At 40.8% G+C, this 18,885-nt stretch overlaps 2 protein-coding genes across 2 annotated transcripts; both read right to left on the bottom strand.

Moving 5' to 3' along the window:
• Positions 1–206: 206 nt before the first annotated feature.
• On the bottom strand, positions 207–5,848 carry LOC138970357 (microfibril-associated glycoprotein 4-like). The gene is made up of 5 exons (XM_070342818.1): positions 5,408–5,848; positions 4,556–4,677; positions 2,783–2,879; positions 1,639–1,806; positions 207–1,251 (listed from the first exon to the last, which is right to left on the bottom strand). Exons 1-5 carry the CDS (start codon positions 5,739–5,741, stop codon positions 998–1,000), a joined length of 975 nt encoding a protein of 324 aa, XP_070198919.1. The 5' UTR covers positions 5,742–5,848; the 3' UTR covers positions 207–997.
• Positions 5,849–9,803: 3,955 nt separating this feature from the next.
• Positions 9,804–12,033, bottom strand: LOC138970356 (microfibril-associated glycoprotein 4-like). The gene is made up of 4 exons (XM_070342817.1): positions 11,922–12,033; positions 11,424–11,520; positions 10,629–10,796; positions 9,804–10,064 (listed from the first exon to the last, which is right to left on the bottom strand). Exons 2-4 carry the CDS (start codon positions 11,509–11,511, stop codon positions 9,814–9,816), a joined length of 507 nt encoding a protein of 168 aa, XP_070198918.1. The 5' UTR covers positions 11,512–11,520; positions 11,922–12,033; the 3' UTR covers positions 9,804–9,813.
• Between the last annotated feature and the right edge of the window lie 6,852 nt (positions 12,034–18,885).

The following is an 18,885-nucleotide window of genomic DNA, read 5'->3' as shown; positions in this document are numbered from 1 at the left end:
CAGACAGACAGACAGACAGACAGATAGACAGACAGGCCGACAGACAGACAGACAGACAGACAGACAGACAGACAGATAGACAGACAGGCCGACAGAGTGACAGAGAGGACGTGAAAGTGTTAAAACATCGGACCAGATGATAAAAATATCAGAGTATTACGAGCAAACGGCGAATTCGAGTCAATATTGTATTTATTATTCCCCTTTTTGCAACAAACAGATGAACTGATAATTCGAAAGTGGAGGCCATTTTGCCTGAGTTTTGATTGTCTTCTTAAAGAAAAATATGTCTCAAACAACATACATTTTTCGTAATCAAGGTCTGATATGTTGAACTGCCAACACACCAAATTTGCCGATCAAACACAAGAATCTTCGTGTACACTACATTGGGGTGTGCACGTTAAAGATCCCACGATTGACAAAAGGGTCTTTCCTGGCAAAATTGTATAGGCATAGATTAAAAATGTCCACCAAAATACCCGTGTGACTTGGAATAATAGGCCGTGAAAAGTAGGATATGCGCCAAAATGGCTGCGATCTGCTGGTCGATGTGAATGCGTGATGTATTGTGTAAAACATTCCATCTCACACGGCATAAATAGATCCCTGCGCCTTGAGTCCGAGTCTGGAGATACGCGCGCGATATAAGACTTCATATAACATAACAAGAATCTACAACCTTTTACAGGACCATCATTATTCCCCTCTAAAAAGCGCCACTGGACACTGTGCTTTCCATAAGATATCTCTCTCCATTTTCAACGTTTGACTACTCACAAGTGGCCTATTATCAATAATGTTCAATTTTTTATTCGAAAACTCACCATATCACTCGATTTAAAATGTTGTACTAGTCAGCGGTTTTCTTCTTGCAAACTCGTCGTCGAGCTTTTGGTCTCTACACAACATGCAGTGACTCCGCGTGCGTCTAAAAGCGATTTAATGCTTGCCAGGAATGAGCAAGGTTTTCTTGCATTTTCATTTATCTCTGGCGTTATTGAGTAGGCCTGACCATCATTTGAGCAAACTTGAGAGAATAATGGTAGCCTTTCCAGGAGGACCATTGGATTCCTTTCCCATGGGCAGGAGGATTGTGGGATTTGAACTCCCCGCACAGGTTAGAAGAGTGGCAGGCAGTGTACCACCAGGCTCCCTCGTGCGTGTGTGCACATTTGCCGCTGCTGTGGCGGTCGTTGTCGCGATCTTTGGTGGAGAACTGAGTTCCTGTGTGGGCCGTTAGACTGTCTCCTGCACTCAGAGACACCCAGAGATGAAGACAAACTCAGACATAGACACACAAACACACGCACATGCGTGTACGCACCACTCGCGCACGCAAGCTGACACGCACGCACGCACGCACGCTTGTGCAATCACACATGCATACGAACGTACGCACACACATACACACTCTTGGATATACACGCACACTTACGCACGCACACACACACACACACACACACACACACACATACCCCCCAACCCATACCCCCCCCACACACACACACACAGACACATACTCACAAGCACGATCGCGCACATACACACACACACACACAAACACGCACGCACGCACACATTCTTACTAGTACTAGAAAGAAGTGTTTCTTTTTTTCACAGGTACAATATGAATACCTGCGTCTCCACCGACAAAGCTCTGAACGAAGAGCGTGTAGTTGTCTGAGGCTGATGAGAGCGAAAATCCGCTGTACTCAGCCGTCGCTCTGACGTCATCCCAGTCCTCCAGTTCCACTCTCAAGTCGTGACGCGTGTTTGACGTCAACTGGTAGATTGCCTCAAGCCCTTGGGAATAGAGAAGTCAAGTCAAGTCAAGTCAAGTCAAGTCAAGTATTGTATTGTTTTGGGCCCAGAGGGCTTTGAAACAAAGATATAACTTTAACAAAAAAAGGTAACAAATCAGACAGTTATATACAAATTGAGCGGACAAATACAACAATACTATACAACCAAAATAAATTGGCAATATACACTTCCATACATACAAACAAAAAGAAAAGAAAAATAGGTTTAACAAAATCTGGTAAGAAATCAGACAGATAATATGTATACATTAACCAGACAACGATAATATACAGCCGAAATAAATTGGCAATACCATTATGCCATGCACCTTTTGTAAAAACACAAAACAAAACAAAAGCATGTATTACATACATATACATACCAACAAAGAAACTAGATGTAACGCTAACATACTAAAATCATAACATGGGCTACAAATCTTGCTAGCTTCATTAGTTTTATCTTAGATTTACAATTCATTAACTGTTCATATTTTAAACAATTTGGGTGAGATCGGTAATAAGGACTAATTAATTTTCTTCTTTCAGACACTATACTTTCGTCTGTGTTGTAGGGTACGAAATGTCGTAAATTGCGAAATCATTGGCAAATTGCGTTTTACTTTGTATGAATTTCACCAAGTGTGGTGTCTTTTTTAACTGGCAAATATAGGCTTTGGTAAGAGCTATTATTTTGATAATACTTTTTTATGAGAACAAGTCCGTTGCGTCATATAAGTTTAAACAATCCGCTCCTTTGCGTTGTTTAAGTATTACGTGCAAACCCTTATCAACGATTAACTTATTCTGCATGCATTTTCAGTTGGATTTTCGTTTTCTTGATTGAAATATGTTCCTCGTAAGCATTGACCATAGATTCCTGTGGATAAATGAATTATTCTTGGTTTCATTAAGTGCTTAAACTAAGATATTAGTTACCAAGAAGCCTCTCTTAATTCAAAGTGTAATTTGCCTACCCAGCCAATACGCCCCGTCTAGATCACCAAAACCGTTCACGTAGTCTGTCCATCCTCGGAAGAAATCAACAGTGCTGTTGTGCCGACGTAAGATCACCTGTACACGACAAAAGTCAGTATGAACGCGGGTTTTGTGTGTGCGCGCTTATGGAGCAGAAGAGGAAAGACTTCGTACAAGCAAGTACTTTTCTGTCTTCAGTAAAGTCGAATAAATAATATATATATCTACCTCCCGAGAAAGCGTCTTATGGCTGCCTGAATGGCGGGGTGACACACGTAGAAACCCACCCGTGCAACAGCATGAGTAAACGTGGGAGTTTCAGCCAATGAACAAAGAAGAAGAAGAAGAAGAAGAAGAAGAAGAAGAAGAAGAAGAAGAAGAAGAAGAAGTAACAAGTCGCGTAAGGCGAAAATACAATAATTATTTAGTCAAGTAGCTGTCGAACTCACAGAATGAAACTGAACGCAATGCCATTTTTCAGCAAGACCGTATACTCGTAGCATCGTCAGTCCACCGCTCATGGCAAAGGCAGTGAAATTGACAAGAAGAGCGGGGTAGTAGTTGCGCTAAGAAGGATAGCACGCTTTTCTGTACCTCTCTTTGTTTTAACTTTCTGAGCGTGTTTTTAATCCAAACATATCATATCTATATGTTTTTGGAATCAGGAACCGACAAGGAATAAGATGAAAGTGTTTTTAAATTGATTTGGACAATTTAATTTTGATAATAATTTTTATATATTTAATTTTCAGAGCTTGTTTTTAATCCGAATATAACATATTTATATGTTTTTGGAATCAGCAAATGATGGAGAATAAGATAAACGTAAATTTGGATCGTTTTATAAATGTTTTTTTTTTTACATTTTTGCGATTTTCAATGACCAAAGTCATTAATTAATTTTTAAGCCACCAAGCTGAAATGCAATACCGAAGTCCGGGCTTTGTCGAAGATTACTTGACCAAAATTTGAACCAATTTGGTTGAAAAATGAGGGCGTGACAGTGCCGCCTCAACTTTCACGAAAAGCCGGATCTGACGTCATCAAAGACATTTATCCAAAAAATGAAAAAAATCTTCGGGGATTTCATACCCAGGAACTCTCATGTCAAATTTAATAAAGATCGGTCCAGTAGTTTAGTCTGAATCGCTCTACACACACACACACACAGACAGACACACACACACACACACACACACACACACACACACACACACACACACACACACACGCACATACACCACGACCCTCGTTTCGATTCCCCCTCGATGTTAAAATATTTAGTCAAAACTTGACTAAATATAAAAATATATGATGTGAAGAATGTTGTTTGGCCGAGCCGTGGTCCATTTCCGTGTCCATGTTTTATACTTCTTGGGATTCCATGTACATACGACTGAGAGGCTAAGCTAGCTCCGTTTGTGTCATGGGTGGTTCCTCTTGTCTGTTTCGAGAGTAAAGATGTGAAGCCTAGCAACTTGGAAACAGTATTTTATAACTGTGTCTTTCAAAGTTCTCAAGTAAGAAATCGCAGATACAGTTTTAATGCATTGAAGACACACATTCTTCGCAACCCGTGTGGAATTATGATTATTTTCACACGCACGCAAACACGCAAGCACGGACGCATACGCGCACGCACGCATCACACACACACACACACACACACACACACACACACACACACACACACACACACACACACACACACACACACACACATAGATACACACAGATACATGGACAGATTTGTGATAATGATACACTGTTACCGTCCAGTCTTCGTCACAGGCGGCTTCCAGTGCTGAAAACTGTGAGCTTATGTTGAGTTTTTGTACAGCACTGCAGTCCTGTCCCATTTGTTTTGCCTCTGCGCATGTCCGAGGAAGTACATCTGTTACAAACAATCAAATAAACTGATTGAGAGGCAAACTCCATCATATCAATTAATCTATTATTATATCAATCAATACGTCACAAACACAAACTCAGTCAAAGCAGTTCGTGTAAAATCAAATAGTTCAGACGTTATGGGACAGACAGACAGATAGACAGACAGATTAGAAGATACACAGATAAATAGACTTACATAAGGGTTTTTGATAATCTAGTGTAAACATACTTTTCTTTCGATGTAAACCATTTGAAAGGTGTGTATGTTTCAATGAATGTTACCCACGCCAGGAAAAAATACAAATATGATAGTATGCAATATGTCGAAACAATTTCTTGTTTTCGTGTTCTCTCTATGTCAGAAAAACACCGACGTAGTGCAAGAAGAAAGTATGATTTCTTTGCATGTGTCGAAGTAACAAGATGTTTTCATCTCATGTAAAATCCTTGACATTTATATATGTGTTGGTCCGCATGGCTGTTTTCACAATCAGGAAGGTATTATGATTGTCTTATGTTCGTTGTTTGTTCGGACATACCTGAATTAAAATTACAGCAGTCAGTCTTAGGATACGGGAAAAAAAAATTGGCCACAGTATGCAGTAAGATCACGATTTAGACAGATTACCTTGTCCTGTTTATTGTAAAACAAATCGTACTGTTCATACTAAAGAATCGATTTATCTAATGCATTTGTCTACAGTACTTCTGATAAATAGTCAGATACTCACCCGGCTTTCTCTGAATGTAAGACGCTGCACCAGGAACTGGGGACTGACTTTGCTGTGACGTCATATACGAGGAATATCCTCTACATCTCCACTTTGACGTCATGGGAATGACATCGAGAGTGAATGTGACGCAGCAACGCTGGTTCGAGCACTGAATGCTGCATTCCAGCTTTGATCGCGCCGCGCTTTGGAAGATGACATCATCCGAGAATATCACGTCATCAAATTCGCTTCTATAAAAATCTTTCCAGGACCCAAAAGCAGAAGCGTGGTAGTTTATGATGGCTAGAAATAGGAAGCAAAGTGCTCCCGTACTTAATGTCTTTTTCAACATTTTTGTACGGACACAATTTCACTATTCACCAGTATTACCCCCTGAGCGAATGAAAGATTCAAAGTTGCGTGTCTACTGCCTTTTCGACTGTAATATAGCATGTAATTTTTAAAAATTATAAATGTAAACAAGACTATGTTTGTCGAAAAGAGACAGACTTCGATCGCAGTCTAACGATGATAATTATGCGGTTTCAAAATCATTTGTAATCATCTCTGAACATTGTAACACGACTAGAGCTGTCCTTCTGTATAACGGTTGTGAAAACCTACGCGTTGGCTGCTAAAAAATGAATTAATAAACAATTGGTCGGTGTACAACAATCACATAAATAACGTTTCAGTTTGAAGAAAAAACCCACCAGGGATTAAAAAATGAAGTTTGATAGGTCTAGAATTGTCTCAGTGACTGCTACGTGTTCACGAACGGTCCATTAAAACTTACACAAGACAGCTGTGAAAGTAGGATTGTAGGAAATCAAATTAAAGTGTTCCCTTAAGGGATGAGTCTTGTCGGTTAAACGGTAATGTCTATTGCTGTTCTATTAAATAGCTAAATGCATGTCTGCCATGCGTATAATGCTTATTTTGCTTATTTTGTTCAAAAAAAGGTAAATCTGTGATCAATAAATGACGACAGAGTAGGGAAAGTTCAAACACAATACTGTCTGCCATTTTCAAGGGATATGTCTGTAACATGGAAAAGAAATCAATGGAAACGTCTGCATCAAATAGCCCTCGTCAATAGTTCCTGTGAAGTTTAACATTTGGTCGTCTCAAATTCTTTTAAGTTCAAACAAACAGACTGCAAACTTTCCAAACTCAATAATCAAGAATCAAAAAGCTTCGTTTAGTATGTAGACAATCAAACGTTTAATACATCAACACGTCTTCTTGTTTTTCGGTGTGTTTTTTAATTCTTAAACGCTCTAAACATTCAGACCTTTCCGTATAGACAATTGTTCTCACTATTTCACATTAGTCTATCCTTGATTTTCAAAGAGATAAGACTATTTGGACACATAGCAAAACTCAAATCCCTGACAGCTTTCTGTGCAACATGATTTGTTTGTAATCTATATCAGTGTCAATATGCCGCGTAAGTTATCACAAAATCATCACTCTGCATAAATGGCAGTCAGAGTTTTGATTTTGCGAATGAGCCTAAGATGAAGTTTGCAATTATTCCGTGTAAAAGCACAATCAGCGTTGTGATTGACAATGTGATGGTTTACAAGGGCCTTTATATTCCGGTCCACCACACACACACACACACACACACACACACACACTCGAACGCAATCACGCACACGCACGCACACACGCAAACACACACACGCACACGCACGCACACACGCAAACACACACACACACACACACACATATATACACACACACACACACACACACGCACACACACACACACACACACACACACACACACACACACACACACAAACGAAAGGCATTTCCAAAATTGGCCACTGAAATCATCACGCGCTATGCTTACATAAAACAAACGTTACAGAATGTTTTCGGGACAACCAACATCAAGGCTTCTTCCACACACACCCGCTCTGTGCAAAAGTATAGAGATAGCTTTATTTCAACACATAAATACTTTACTGTTATCACCTCACAGCAGCTGTAGGGGGAGTTTGTGCGTGGCCTTTCTTTTTTTTTACTCATACCAGAGGATGTCGCCGTCTTTTAAAGAAGGGTTTGTCAGAAAAACTATCTGTCGTTATGCCCCTAGATCACTAGAATGTTCAACTACGTACTCTCGAAACTCAATGTCAATAAGAAACGACCAGTAGTGTTCAAAATCCACCTTTTTTTGCAAGATTGTTGTTGTTGTTGGTGGTGTTGTTGTTGTTGTTGTGGTTGTGGTGGTTGTGGTTGTTGTTTGTGGTTGTTGTCGTTATTGTTGAAGGCGATATTCTCCCAAAAGACCGAAAAAAAAAACTGGTCTAACAAAAACAACCCAACAAACATCGTTTTTGTCATCATTTTATTTGCACAAAAAATGATAGCGAAGTCACGGACATAGAGTCATGCTGTCGACCCAGGTTTCAAAATGCATATTCGGGGCCCAACACCACTGCTGTAAATGAAGACAAGCGCGACAACTGTTCTCAGTTGGTCAGTCAGTCAAAGTTGTGTGCTTCACTGTTTCAGTTGATGACACTGTCAAACAACTTACAAGTATGATCGGTGCTTAGTTTTTCGATAAACCGACTGGCCGAAGCGATCTCTTGCTCTGTCAGCATATGTGAACATCCGGGTTCTATCGGTTCGACTTGTAGGCTCATTTTTCTCCCTACATATGTGACGCAAACACGATCAAAACATGTCAAGTCGCGTAAGGCGAAATTACAACATTTAGTCAATCTGTTGGACACACAGAATAAAACTCAACCCACTGTATTTGTTCACCAACAGCTTCGTCAATCCCTACGGCAAAGAAATCGCTCATTGTTCCCGTGCAACACGAAGTAAAATTGACAAGCCAGTATAGCGTATTGCAGCAAGCAGGAAAGCGCTGTATGTTTTTGGAATCAGGTAATCATAAAGAATAAGATGAAATCATTTGTGGATTGATTTTTTAATTTAATCGTAGTAAACATGACATATGTATATATTTTTAGATTCAGAATTTGATAAAGAATACGATGCAATCAATTTTAAATCTGTTTGCGAAAAATCGATTTTAATGACAACTTAAATGAGCATACTAATTAACTATTTTTAAACTTCCAAACCGCAATGCAATCCCATAGTCCGGACTCTATTAAAGATTGCTTGACCAAAATTTCAACCAAGTTGGTTGAAAAATGAGAGCGTGACAGTGCCGCCTCAACTTTCACAAAAAGCCGGAATTGACCTCATCGAAGACGTGTCGGAAAAAAGAAATATCGTCTTGGGATATTTTACCCAGGACCTCTAATGTGAATGTTCATGAAGATCGGTCCAGTAGTTTTCTCGGAACCGATCTATACACTCACACACACATACACCACATCCTCGTCTCGATTCCCCGTCAATGTAAAACATTTATCAAAACTTGACTAAATGTCACAAGTGGATTTGCTAATAGACAGGCTAATGCCATCGTTGGTTGGGTAGGTTTCATGTGTTCATTTACAACCTTATCGTTTATTTTCCTGCTGCCATTTGATTGTACTTTGGTTTTTGTTCAGAGTTTTCGGTTTGCTCGTCTTTGAAATTCACTCGAACACTGCGAGACAGTGTGTACTGTCGTTGTCTGGTCGTTGTCTAGGGAAACGCTAATGAAAAGAGGCCAAACAAGAAACTCCGAGCGTTTTCAATGGGTTTGCTTTTAATTATTTATTGGTAATCTTCTTCCCGCACCCACGGGAACATGCGATGTCGTACCATCAACAATGGGTGTTTGTTGTTGTTGTTGTTGTTGTTGTTGTTGTTGTTGTTGTTGTATTTAGTTTTTTTTACCCAGCTCATTATGAATGAAAAGTCGTTAAAATGATGACAACAAGCGCCGAATGTCTAACAAAACATGCCGCACTTGTCATAGCTCTGATCAACTCCATGGCGAATGTTGTAGTAACCAGACTGTATTATCAAATATAGTCAATTATTGCTCTGTGTGTGTGTGTGTGTGTGTCTGTGTGTGTGTGTGTGTGTGTGTGTGTGTGTGTCTGTCTGTTTGCGTGTGTGTGTGTGTGTCTGTTTGTGTGCGTGTGTCTGTGTGTGTGTGTGTGTGTGTGTGTGTGTGTGTGTGTGTGTGTGTGTGAGAATGTGTGTGTGTGTGTGTGTGTCTATGTGTGTGTGTGCATGCGTGTGTGCGTGTGCGTGTGTGTGTATGCGTTTGTATCCGTGACATTGAGAAGGCCTGTATGTGTGTGTCTGTGTGTGTCTGTGTGTGTGTGTGTGTGTGTGTGTGTGTGTGTGTGTGTGTATGTGCGTGCGTGCAGGCGTGCGTAAAGGCGTGCTTGCGTGCGTGCGTGCGTGCGTGCGAGCGTGCGTGCGTGCGGGCGGGCGGGCGGGCGGGCGGGCGTACACATGTGCGTGTGTGCGCGTTTGTGTCTATGACATTATTGAGAAGGCCTGACCATCATCTGAGCAAACTTGAGAGAATAATTTTGGCCTTTCCATGTGGACCATTGGATTCCTTGCCCATGGGCAGTAGTGTTGTGGGATGTGAACACCCCGCACAGGTTAGACCTATGGCATGACACGTACCACCAGGCTCCCAGATACTTGTTTGCACAGTTTGCAATGTATAGGTCATTGTGGCGATCTTTGGTGGTGAACTCAGATCTGTTATGGTAAGTAAGGCTGTCCCCTGCACGAAGAGAAACAGAAATAATGGCATGCACACTATCATATACACATGTGCATACACGCACGCGCACGTATACTGCCAGTTACAACAATTAACGCTACAAGAACAACAACGAAAAGGCCGTTTATTTCTACATACACAGCGATGAGGACGATGACAGCTACAACAAACGCAAACCTGCTGCTCTTGTGCAGCTTTATCTTTAGCGTCAGATTCTGAAGAAGATCGAAGAACAAGAAAAAGAAGAACAAGAAGAACAAGAAGAACAAGAACAAAAAATACAAGAACAAGAACAAGAACAAGGAAAACATTTTAACAAAAGAAAAGAAGCCGAAGAACAAGAAGAACATCTCCCGCTGGAGACGAAAAGGTGCAGGTGATAAATGTCAAACTTGTTTTACATGCGTTACGATTGTCAGTTTTTTTTTCTGCACCTTGCATGTTTATTTGAAGTTTTAGGCCGCAGAATATTCTTCCTCGATCGTCTGTCATTTAAAAGACAATACAATCTTACAAGTCAGAAAAAAACGTGTCATGTTTATTTTTCACAGCTGCAATATATACCTGCGTCACCTCCGACAAAGCTCTGAAAGAAGAGCGTGTAGTTGTCGGAGGCCGATGAGAGTGAGAATCCGCTGTACTCCGCCGTCGCTTTGATGTCATTCCAATCCTCCAGTTCCACTCTCAAGTCGTGAGGCGTGTTTGACGTCATCTGGTGAATTGCCTCAAGCCCTATAGGGACGAAAAAGACCGACCCTGTATTGAATGCTGTGCAGACGACGTCACAACTTATCATTTTCATAGGCGTACTGCCTTATACTTTATTGACTGACTTTCCACATACAAGTAGGCCTTGTTATCAGCAAGAGTTGTGTTTTTAATGATTTCAGAACACATTTTACCAGAATAGAAACATTCATATAGGACCGAATAAGTGAGATATAGCAAGCATCACAACGATAAGATGGCTGGCGTAATTACATTTCTCGAGTCGCCTGAACGTTCATGCATCATTGCATGCATTTGCAGTTGTGTTTTCTGCGTATGTCTTCCCTTTCCTAAAGACCATAATTATATCCACTCAGAGAAATAAACGTATAACATTTTCAAGATGTTATTCATGCATACACATACCGGACTTACCTTGTTGTTTATTCAATTGAGATACTGTAGCACATGGATATATGGATGCAATGCTTTTCTGCTTCATTAACTGATTGGACCGTTCCTTGCTCATCATTGATTTCAAATTTATTCTTTCGTTCACATCCTGAATAATATGTTATCTATTAATTGTAAAGTATACATATAAAAGGTAAATCCTCTCTTATTTGTTGTTCAGTATAATTGTATGCTTACCCAGCCAATACGCCTCAGCAAGATCCCCAAATCCGTTCACGTAATCTGTCCATCCTCGGTAGAAATCGACGCTGCTGTTCTGACGCATTAAGATCACCTTTCACAGATAAAAACAACGGTAAAATCGGATTGCTCTACTCTTGGGGAGGATTATCTTTACACAGTACAGGGGAAAACAACACAGAAAGGAACACACATGTCTCTTCTTCGTCATCGACAGTGTCAAAACAATTTTAATTAATAAAATGAGAGATGGACATAGAAAAAAAGAGTTTCAATATACTGAGGTCAAGGTTTCACGGACACACACACACACACACACACACACACACACACACACACACACACACACACACACACACACACGGAAACACAAACACACACACACACATACACGTACACACACACACACACACACGTACACACACACACACGTACACACACACGCACACACACACACACACACACACACACACACACACACACACACAGTTTTACCGTCCAGTCTTCGATACAGACGACTTGAAGTGCGGGAAACTGTGAGCTAATGTTGAGTTCGTGTACACCACTGCAATCCTTTTCCAAATGGGTTGCTTGTGCGCATGTTCTGGGTAGTTGATCTGTTACAAACACATAACAAAACAGAAAGATAGACAGACACACCTTCTCCATCAATCGCCTGTCAACTAATCTACCAATTGAACAATCAAAAAGTCAATCAATCAGTCGCATATAATGTGGAGTTGCGTTCCTCGTAATGAGATCAAATTGAGATCGGACCAAAAACACATATATCTAGACAGCCGGATAGCTAGATAGTAGATAGATGGTTAAATAGATGGTTAAATAGATATATATATATAGACTAGAGGAATCGCGAGACAGAGACAGCCAGCGTGGCGGTTCACCACAATCACCTTTGAAGGCGAAGTCCTGTCAAACGGGATTGAGAATTTTAGAGCTTATTTCTAAGCCCTATATTATCTGTTATGGCTTCTCAAATGCCAGAACATACAGACAGACAAAAGTCGCCAGACCCCATCACAAACAGAACTCTACAATCCACAGGTGTTGCTTCCACACACACACACACATACACACATACATAGACACAGACACAGAAGCCGTATATATCTATCTATATCTATAGATATATAGAGATAGATGACAGTGGATTTTTCGTGTGGCTATAAATTGATTCGACCTTTTCACTTTTACAGTAAGTTACGGGTACATCCAAGGAAAGCCCACAACTTCTAAGGCGAACAACTCTGCAGAGTCTGCTGTGAAGGGCGACGGTAGTCTCCCTGTCACACTCGACCCCCTTTGAATGAACTTAGGTCACTCCCATGTGGAATGGGAACAGCACGAAAATGATTCAGTGGCCTGAATTTAGGGGGCCCGGTAGCTCAGTTGGAAGAGCACTGGACTTGTGATCGAAAGGTCGCTGGTTCGAATCCGGGCCGGGACGGACACGGGTCAACTTAATGTGCAGACCCAGAGACGGAAGCCATGTCCCACCCCCGTGTCATCACAAGGGCACGTAAAAGACCTTGGTCATTCTGCCATAAGTGCAGGTGGCTGAATACACCTAAACACGCAGACACCTGGGTAGCGCGACTCCGTTGCTGCTAGCTTTCCACTGGGAGGAAGCGACCCGAATTTCCCAGCGATGGGACAATAAAGTAATGAAAATAAAAAAAAATGAAATGAAAAATGAACATTTCATGTCGAGTCCCATCGCTGTCGACGACGCCAAATGTAACTGAGTGCCTAAACATCACAATCACCTTTGAAGGCGAAGTCCACTCAAACGGGACTGAGATGAACTGTTATGCTTCTTGAAGGAAGGCTTGAACTTACTGACACACCAATGCCGCTAGACCACATCACAAACAGAACTCTACAATCCACAGGTGTTGCCCACACACACACACAAACACACACACACACACACACACACACAGAGAAGCCGTATATATATATATATATATATGTATATCTATATCTATAAATATATAGAGATAGATGACAGTGTATTTTTCGCGTGGCTATAAATTGATTCGACCTTTTTACTTTTACAGTAAGAACAACTTACGGGTGCAATCGTGACATTCTAAAAAGAGTAACGTAGTAACGGGAATATGGATTGAAGCCACACGAAGGAAGGGAGATAAACGCTGAAAACACTGGAGAAGATAAGGAAGAGTTACTGGGAATGGATCCAGAGAAAAACAGAGAAAAACCAAAATCGGTTCAGCGCTGCGCGCTGAGAGCACGTGTTCAAATATCTCATCGATGAGGTTGTGTCCGGGGTCTCTCTGAATAAGCCCACCAAATTTGAAGCAGATCCATCGAGAACTTTGGCCGTGCATCGCGCACAGACAGACAGACACACAGACACACAGACACACAGACACTAGTCGTATATATATATAGATACAAACATACATACATACATACATACACACACACACACACACACACACACACACACACACACACACACACACACACACATACTTACATACATAAATAGGCTTACACACACACACACACACACACACACACACATACACACACACACACACACACACACATACACATTCATACATACATACGTGCATACATACATATATACTTACATACATACATACATACATACATACATACATACATACATACATACATACATACATACATACATACATACATACATACATACATACATACATACATACATACATACATACATACATACATACATACATACATACATACATACATACATACATACATACATACATACATACATACATAACGTTCGCAAAAAGAATTCTTTAACAAAGATCACGTGACCGAAGCTCAAATAAAGGAACCCCTATCAAGGTGACAAAAACGGAAGGGAACAATTCAAATCGGCGAAAAATCATAATAGGCCAAACTTTGCAACTTTTGCATACGAGAAGAAAGTCTACCCAGGACATGTTGTTTGGGGCGGGGACGTAGCTCAGTTGGTAGCGCGCTGGCTTTGTAGCCAGTTGGTCACTATCAGCGTGGGTTCGATCCCCACGTTCGGCGAGAGATTTATTTCTCGGAGTCAACTTTGTGCAGACTCTCTTCGGTGTCCGAACACCCCCGTGTGCACACATGCGCGCGAAAAAGATCCCACGTTCACAGCGAAAATATCAGGGCTTGCAGACACGCATGCATCATCTCTCGTCTCTGATTATCATGATCGTATTTCGATACTTTGACGAGACAAACCCAATGCTGGTTTGTCGAAGAAGAAAGCCACAGCGGGCTTGTTCGAATCAAAGTATCACACCATAATTATCTTCAGCGTATTACCAATACCTGTCCCAATATAGACCAGTTGGTCTAAGAGGACGTTAAACCCTAATAGTCAGTCAGTCATGTTGTTTTGTTTAGCTAGCTTGTGTATTTTGTGTGCTATGCTATCCCCACAGATGCAGGTGTGGATCTCAATAACGGGAGATGTTGGCCGGGTCAATTTTGCGGGCTACAAGGACTTAAGCGCTGTATTTAAGCGATGACCCAGTGGAACGCTTTCAAACTTTCAGGATAACATTTTCCTGGTATTTTTTTCATATGTTATGCAATGTTCTAAAAAGAGTGTTAAAATGCGTCATATGATTGTTCACTAATTACGTCCAAAAAAAATCACGATTTTGCATATATCTACAGACAAATGTACTAAGTTAAGATAAAGATACAGAAAGAGACAGACAGACAGACTGACAGACAGTCAGACAGACAGACAGACAGACAGACAGACAGACAGACAGACAGATAGACAGACAGCTAGACATATATATATCGATATTGCTTGATTTATATCAAAGGATTTGTATATTTCTTTGCTTGGTCTGATATGTGTTTAACTGATTCAGTATTTCAGCAGTCCATTGTTGAATACGCGGACAGAAAGTTTTTTCATAAGATCAAAAACAGAATCGTTTTGCAGTGTTCTGTTTATTGTCAAAACGCTGTTTGTTTTCTAAGATCTTAACGAAATATTTTTGCATTGTGTGCTGTGGTCAGACTGAAGGAGCGGTTAATACAATTTATTTATATAAATCTGCTGTTTGTTTTTCTTCGATACTCACCAGGCTTTTTACGGATGTAGGATGTCGCACCGGGAACAAGAGACTGGCCTTGGTTTGACGTCATATACGAGGAATGCCCTCTACATCTCCACTTTGACGTCATAGGAATGATGTCGAGAGTGAATGTGACGCAGCAACGCCGAATAGAGCAAAGCTTGCTGCAGTCCAGCTTTGATCTCACTTCACTTTCGAAGATTACGTCATCTGAGAATATCACGTCATTTAATCCGCTTTTATGGAAATAGTATCCTGGCCAAACAGCCGTAGCGTGGTAATTTAGGATGGTTAGAAATAGGAAGCATCGTGCAATTGCACTAATTGTCATTTTCAACATATTGCTACGGAAACAGTTTCACTATTCACAATTAATTAACTCCACGCGACTAGCAGATTTAAAGTTGCCTGTCTTCTGCCTTCATAGGTGCAAAGGCATGGCGGTTTGTATGTGAATACAAGCAGAACCCCGTTTCTTTTTTTAAGAGAGTAATTAACCGTAATTTGCGATCTACCCTGCAAGATGGGTGAGTTTGTTTCGATACAAGAAAGTCTGCGTTCGCACTGCCTGCAAGGACCGCGTATTCGATTCAATATTATTTGAAAATCACCCTCACTGCAGGTTTACATGAAGATATGAACGTCCGAGTGGGTAATCCAAAGAAAATATCCGCTTGAATTCAGTGTAGCGTTTGTGAAAACTTACGCGTCATATATTCAAAATTGATCTGTGCGCAGCAATTAGTTACATATCGTTCCCATCGGTTCAAACATGACACTAGTTCTTTTTTTGTCGTCTTCTTTAAGCAAACAGTGACTGAAACCTGAAGTTTGATATGTGAACAAAATCGCCTGAGTTGAAAGCTAGACGACAAAGTCCGGTACAAAACATTTACAAACATGCAAGGCAGCTATGCTAGCCGGTGTAATACAAAATTTGTACTCTCGTAACGAGATTTGTACTCCGGAGTAAAAACTTTGTGGAGAACTTTCCTTTTGTTCGACGTACGAAAAAAGTACTCCCTGTACACACATTTTACCCCTCTATTTTTTTTTCTGTCAGAATAAGTTTCTCCTCATGGTGTTCTTGTAATAAATTAACAATTGTTAGTTTGTTTGGGTGTATGTTTATTTTCTTGACCTGTTCTTTCTCAACTTGTTGTTAGATCTGTTGTTTGTTTGTTTGTCTGTTTGTCTGTTTGTTTGTTTGTTTGTTTGTTTGTTTGTTTGTGTGTGTGTGTTTGTTTGTTTGTTTGCTTGTTTGTTCAAAAAATGAGGTCGTGACAAAGCCGCCTGAACTGTTTTGAAAAATCGGATCATCAAGTCTGGGGATGTCACCTCCAAAAATGTGTTTGTAAAGTGTCATGAAGATCTGCGAAGTAGTTTACCGAGAAATTGCTCCAAACACACACTCACACACACACACACACACACACACACACACACACACACACACACACACACACACACACTCCCACATGCACACTCTCACACACACACACACATACACACACACAAACATACATACGCGCACGAGCGCGGGCGCGCGCACGAACGCACTCACGTACTCACGCACCCACGCACCACGCACACACTCGCACACAAACACACTCGCACGCACAGACACACAACACAGACACACATACACGCACACACACACGCACACACACACACACACACACACACACACACACACACACACACACACACACACACACACACACACACACACACACACACACATGCTTTCTCTATCACATACGCCACAACCCTCGTCTGAATTTCCAAGTCTAGCTGAAAATGTTTTGCCAAACCTTGAATAGCTCCCGTGTTTGAGCTTCGTTTCTGACGAATCAAATTTAGGCGCTGATTTCTTTTTATCCCATGACCTGCTTCTTCACCTCGGTTAGCTGATGAGCTGAACACGCTGTGTGGTACATGTCTGAGTACTATAGTGTATTTCATGCTCAACCAGGACAACAATTTCATATTTTGTTTTACCAAACATTCACAAAACAAAACTCAAAAACAAAGTATTTTTGAGAAAAACAATAACAAAATGAAGGGGGAAAACTCTGGTTGTCGAACTGAACCGAAAGCTGGGGAATACCTGAAAATCGACCCTTGGGAAAATGAGCAAGATATCCAGGACTCGGAGTGTGTAACCTATATGTATTCAAAATTTGACATGAGTGTACGAGGGAGTTTCAGCCCATGAACGCAGAAGAAGAAGAAGAAAAAGAAGAAGAAGAAAATATGAGTCATCACTTTAGGCTCACTCTACGGACGGTATAGAAGTGCAAACATAATATTTGTAATTATCTCATTGTGGTTTCTGTAATTTTGAGTGATAATAGTCAATATCAGTGATAAATATTAACTTTCACATTGATATCAGTAATTGTTACTGTTGGCGCTAGTACGTCTGACGTAAAAGTCTGTTGCAAAATGAGGGGAAGAACTTCTGTGTAATAAGGGGAATATGTTTTTGTAAGGGGAATAATAATTTGTTTGCCAAATGTGTTCGGGGAGTAACATTTTCGTACGTACAATTTTACTCGGGAGTATACCTGTCGTAGGGAGTAATTCTCACGTGCTAGGGGGAGTACATTTTTCGTGAATGGGGAGTACAATTTTCGTACGAAATGTTTACTCGGAGTACAACTGTCGTGGGGAGTCATTTCCTCGTGCTAGGGGGAGTAATGTTTTCGTGAATTGGGAGTACAATTTTTACTCAGAGTACAACTGTCGGGGGGACTAATTTTCTCGTGTTATGGGGGAGTAAATTGTTTGTAAGGGGAGTACAATTTTCGTACGAAATTTTTATTCGGGAGTAAACAGTTCGTGGGAGTAATTTTCTCGTGCTACACCGGAATGTAAGCTTACAGGAAAGCAACTCAAAGTGTTCGCTTGATTTCATGTTTTCCTGCTCCAAACAGTAGTCAGTGGATTGATTCAGATGAGTTTGCTATTTCGACCATGATTAAATTTCGTTTAGCGCACGTATTCCAAGCTTACTGAGAGACCAATCATTTTTAATCGTCTGAATACGGGTGATTCGTGATCGATAACAATCGACAGAGAATGGCCAGTTCAAACAAGAGCATTTTCTTTCAATTCCATCCGAAAGTTGTTTAACAGTCAAATAAATCAATTAACGTCAAACTCAAAAGCGTGTGTTGAAACCTTTCATGAAACAAGACGTTTGCTCGTCTTAAATGTTAGTTCCAACACTTAAACCTACATGCCCCCACTTAGACACACGCCAACAATCCACTGGATTGTGTGTGTGTGTGTGTGTGTGTGTGTGTGTGTGTGTGTGTGTGTGTGTGTGTGTG

Source organism: Littorina saxatilis, linkage group LG7, assembly GCF_037325665.1.
Source record: "Littorina saxatilis isolate snail1 linkage group LG7, US_GU_Lsax_2.0, whole genome shotgun sequence".
NCBI lineage: Eukaryota > Metazoa > Mollusca > Gastropoda > Littorinimorpha > Littorinidae > Littorina > Littorina saxatilis.
Note: the sequence above shows the minus strand (reverse complement) of the source record. Positions and strands in the feature narration are given on the sequence as shown.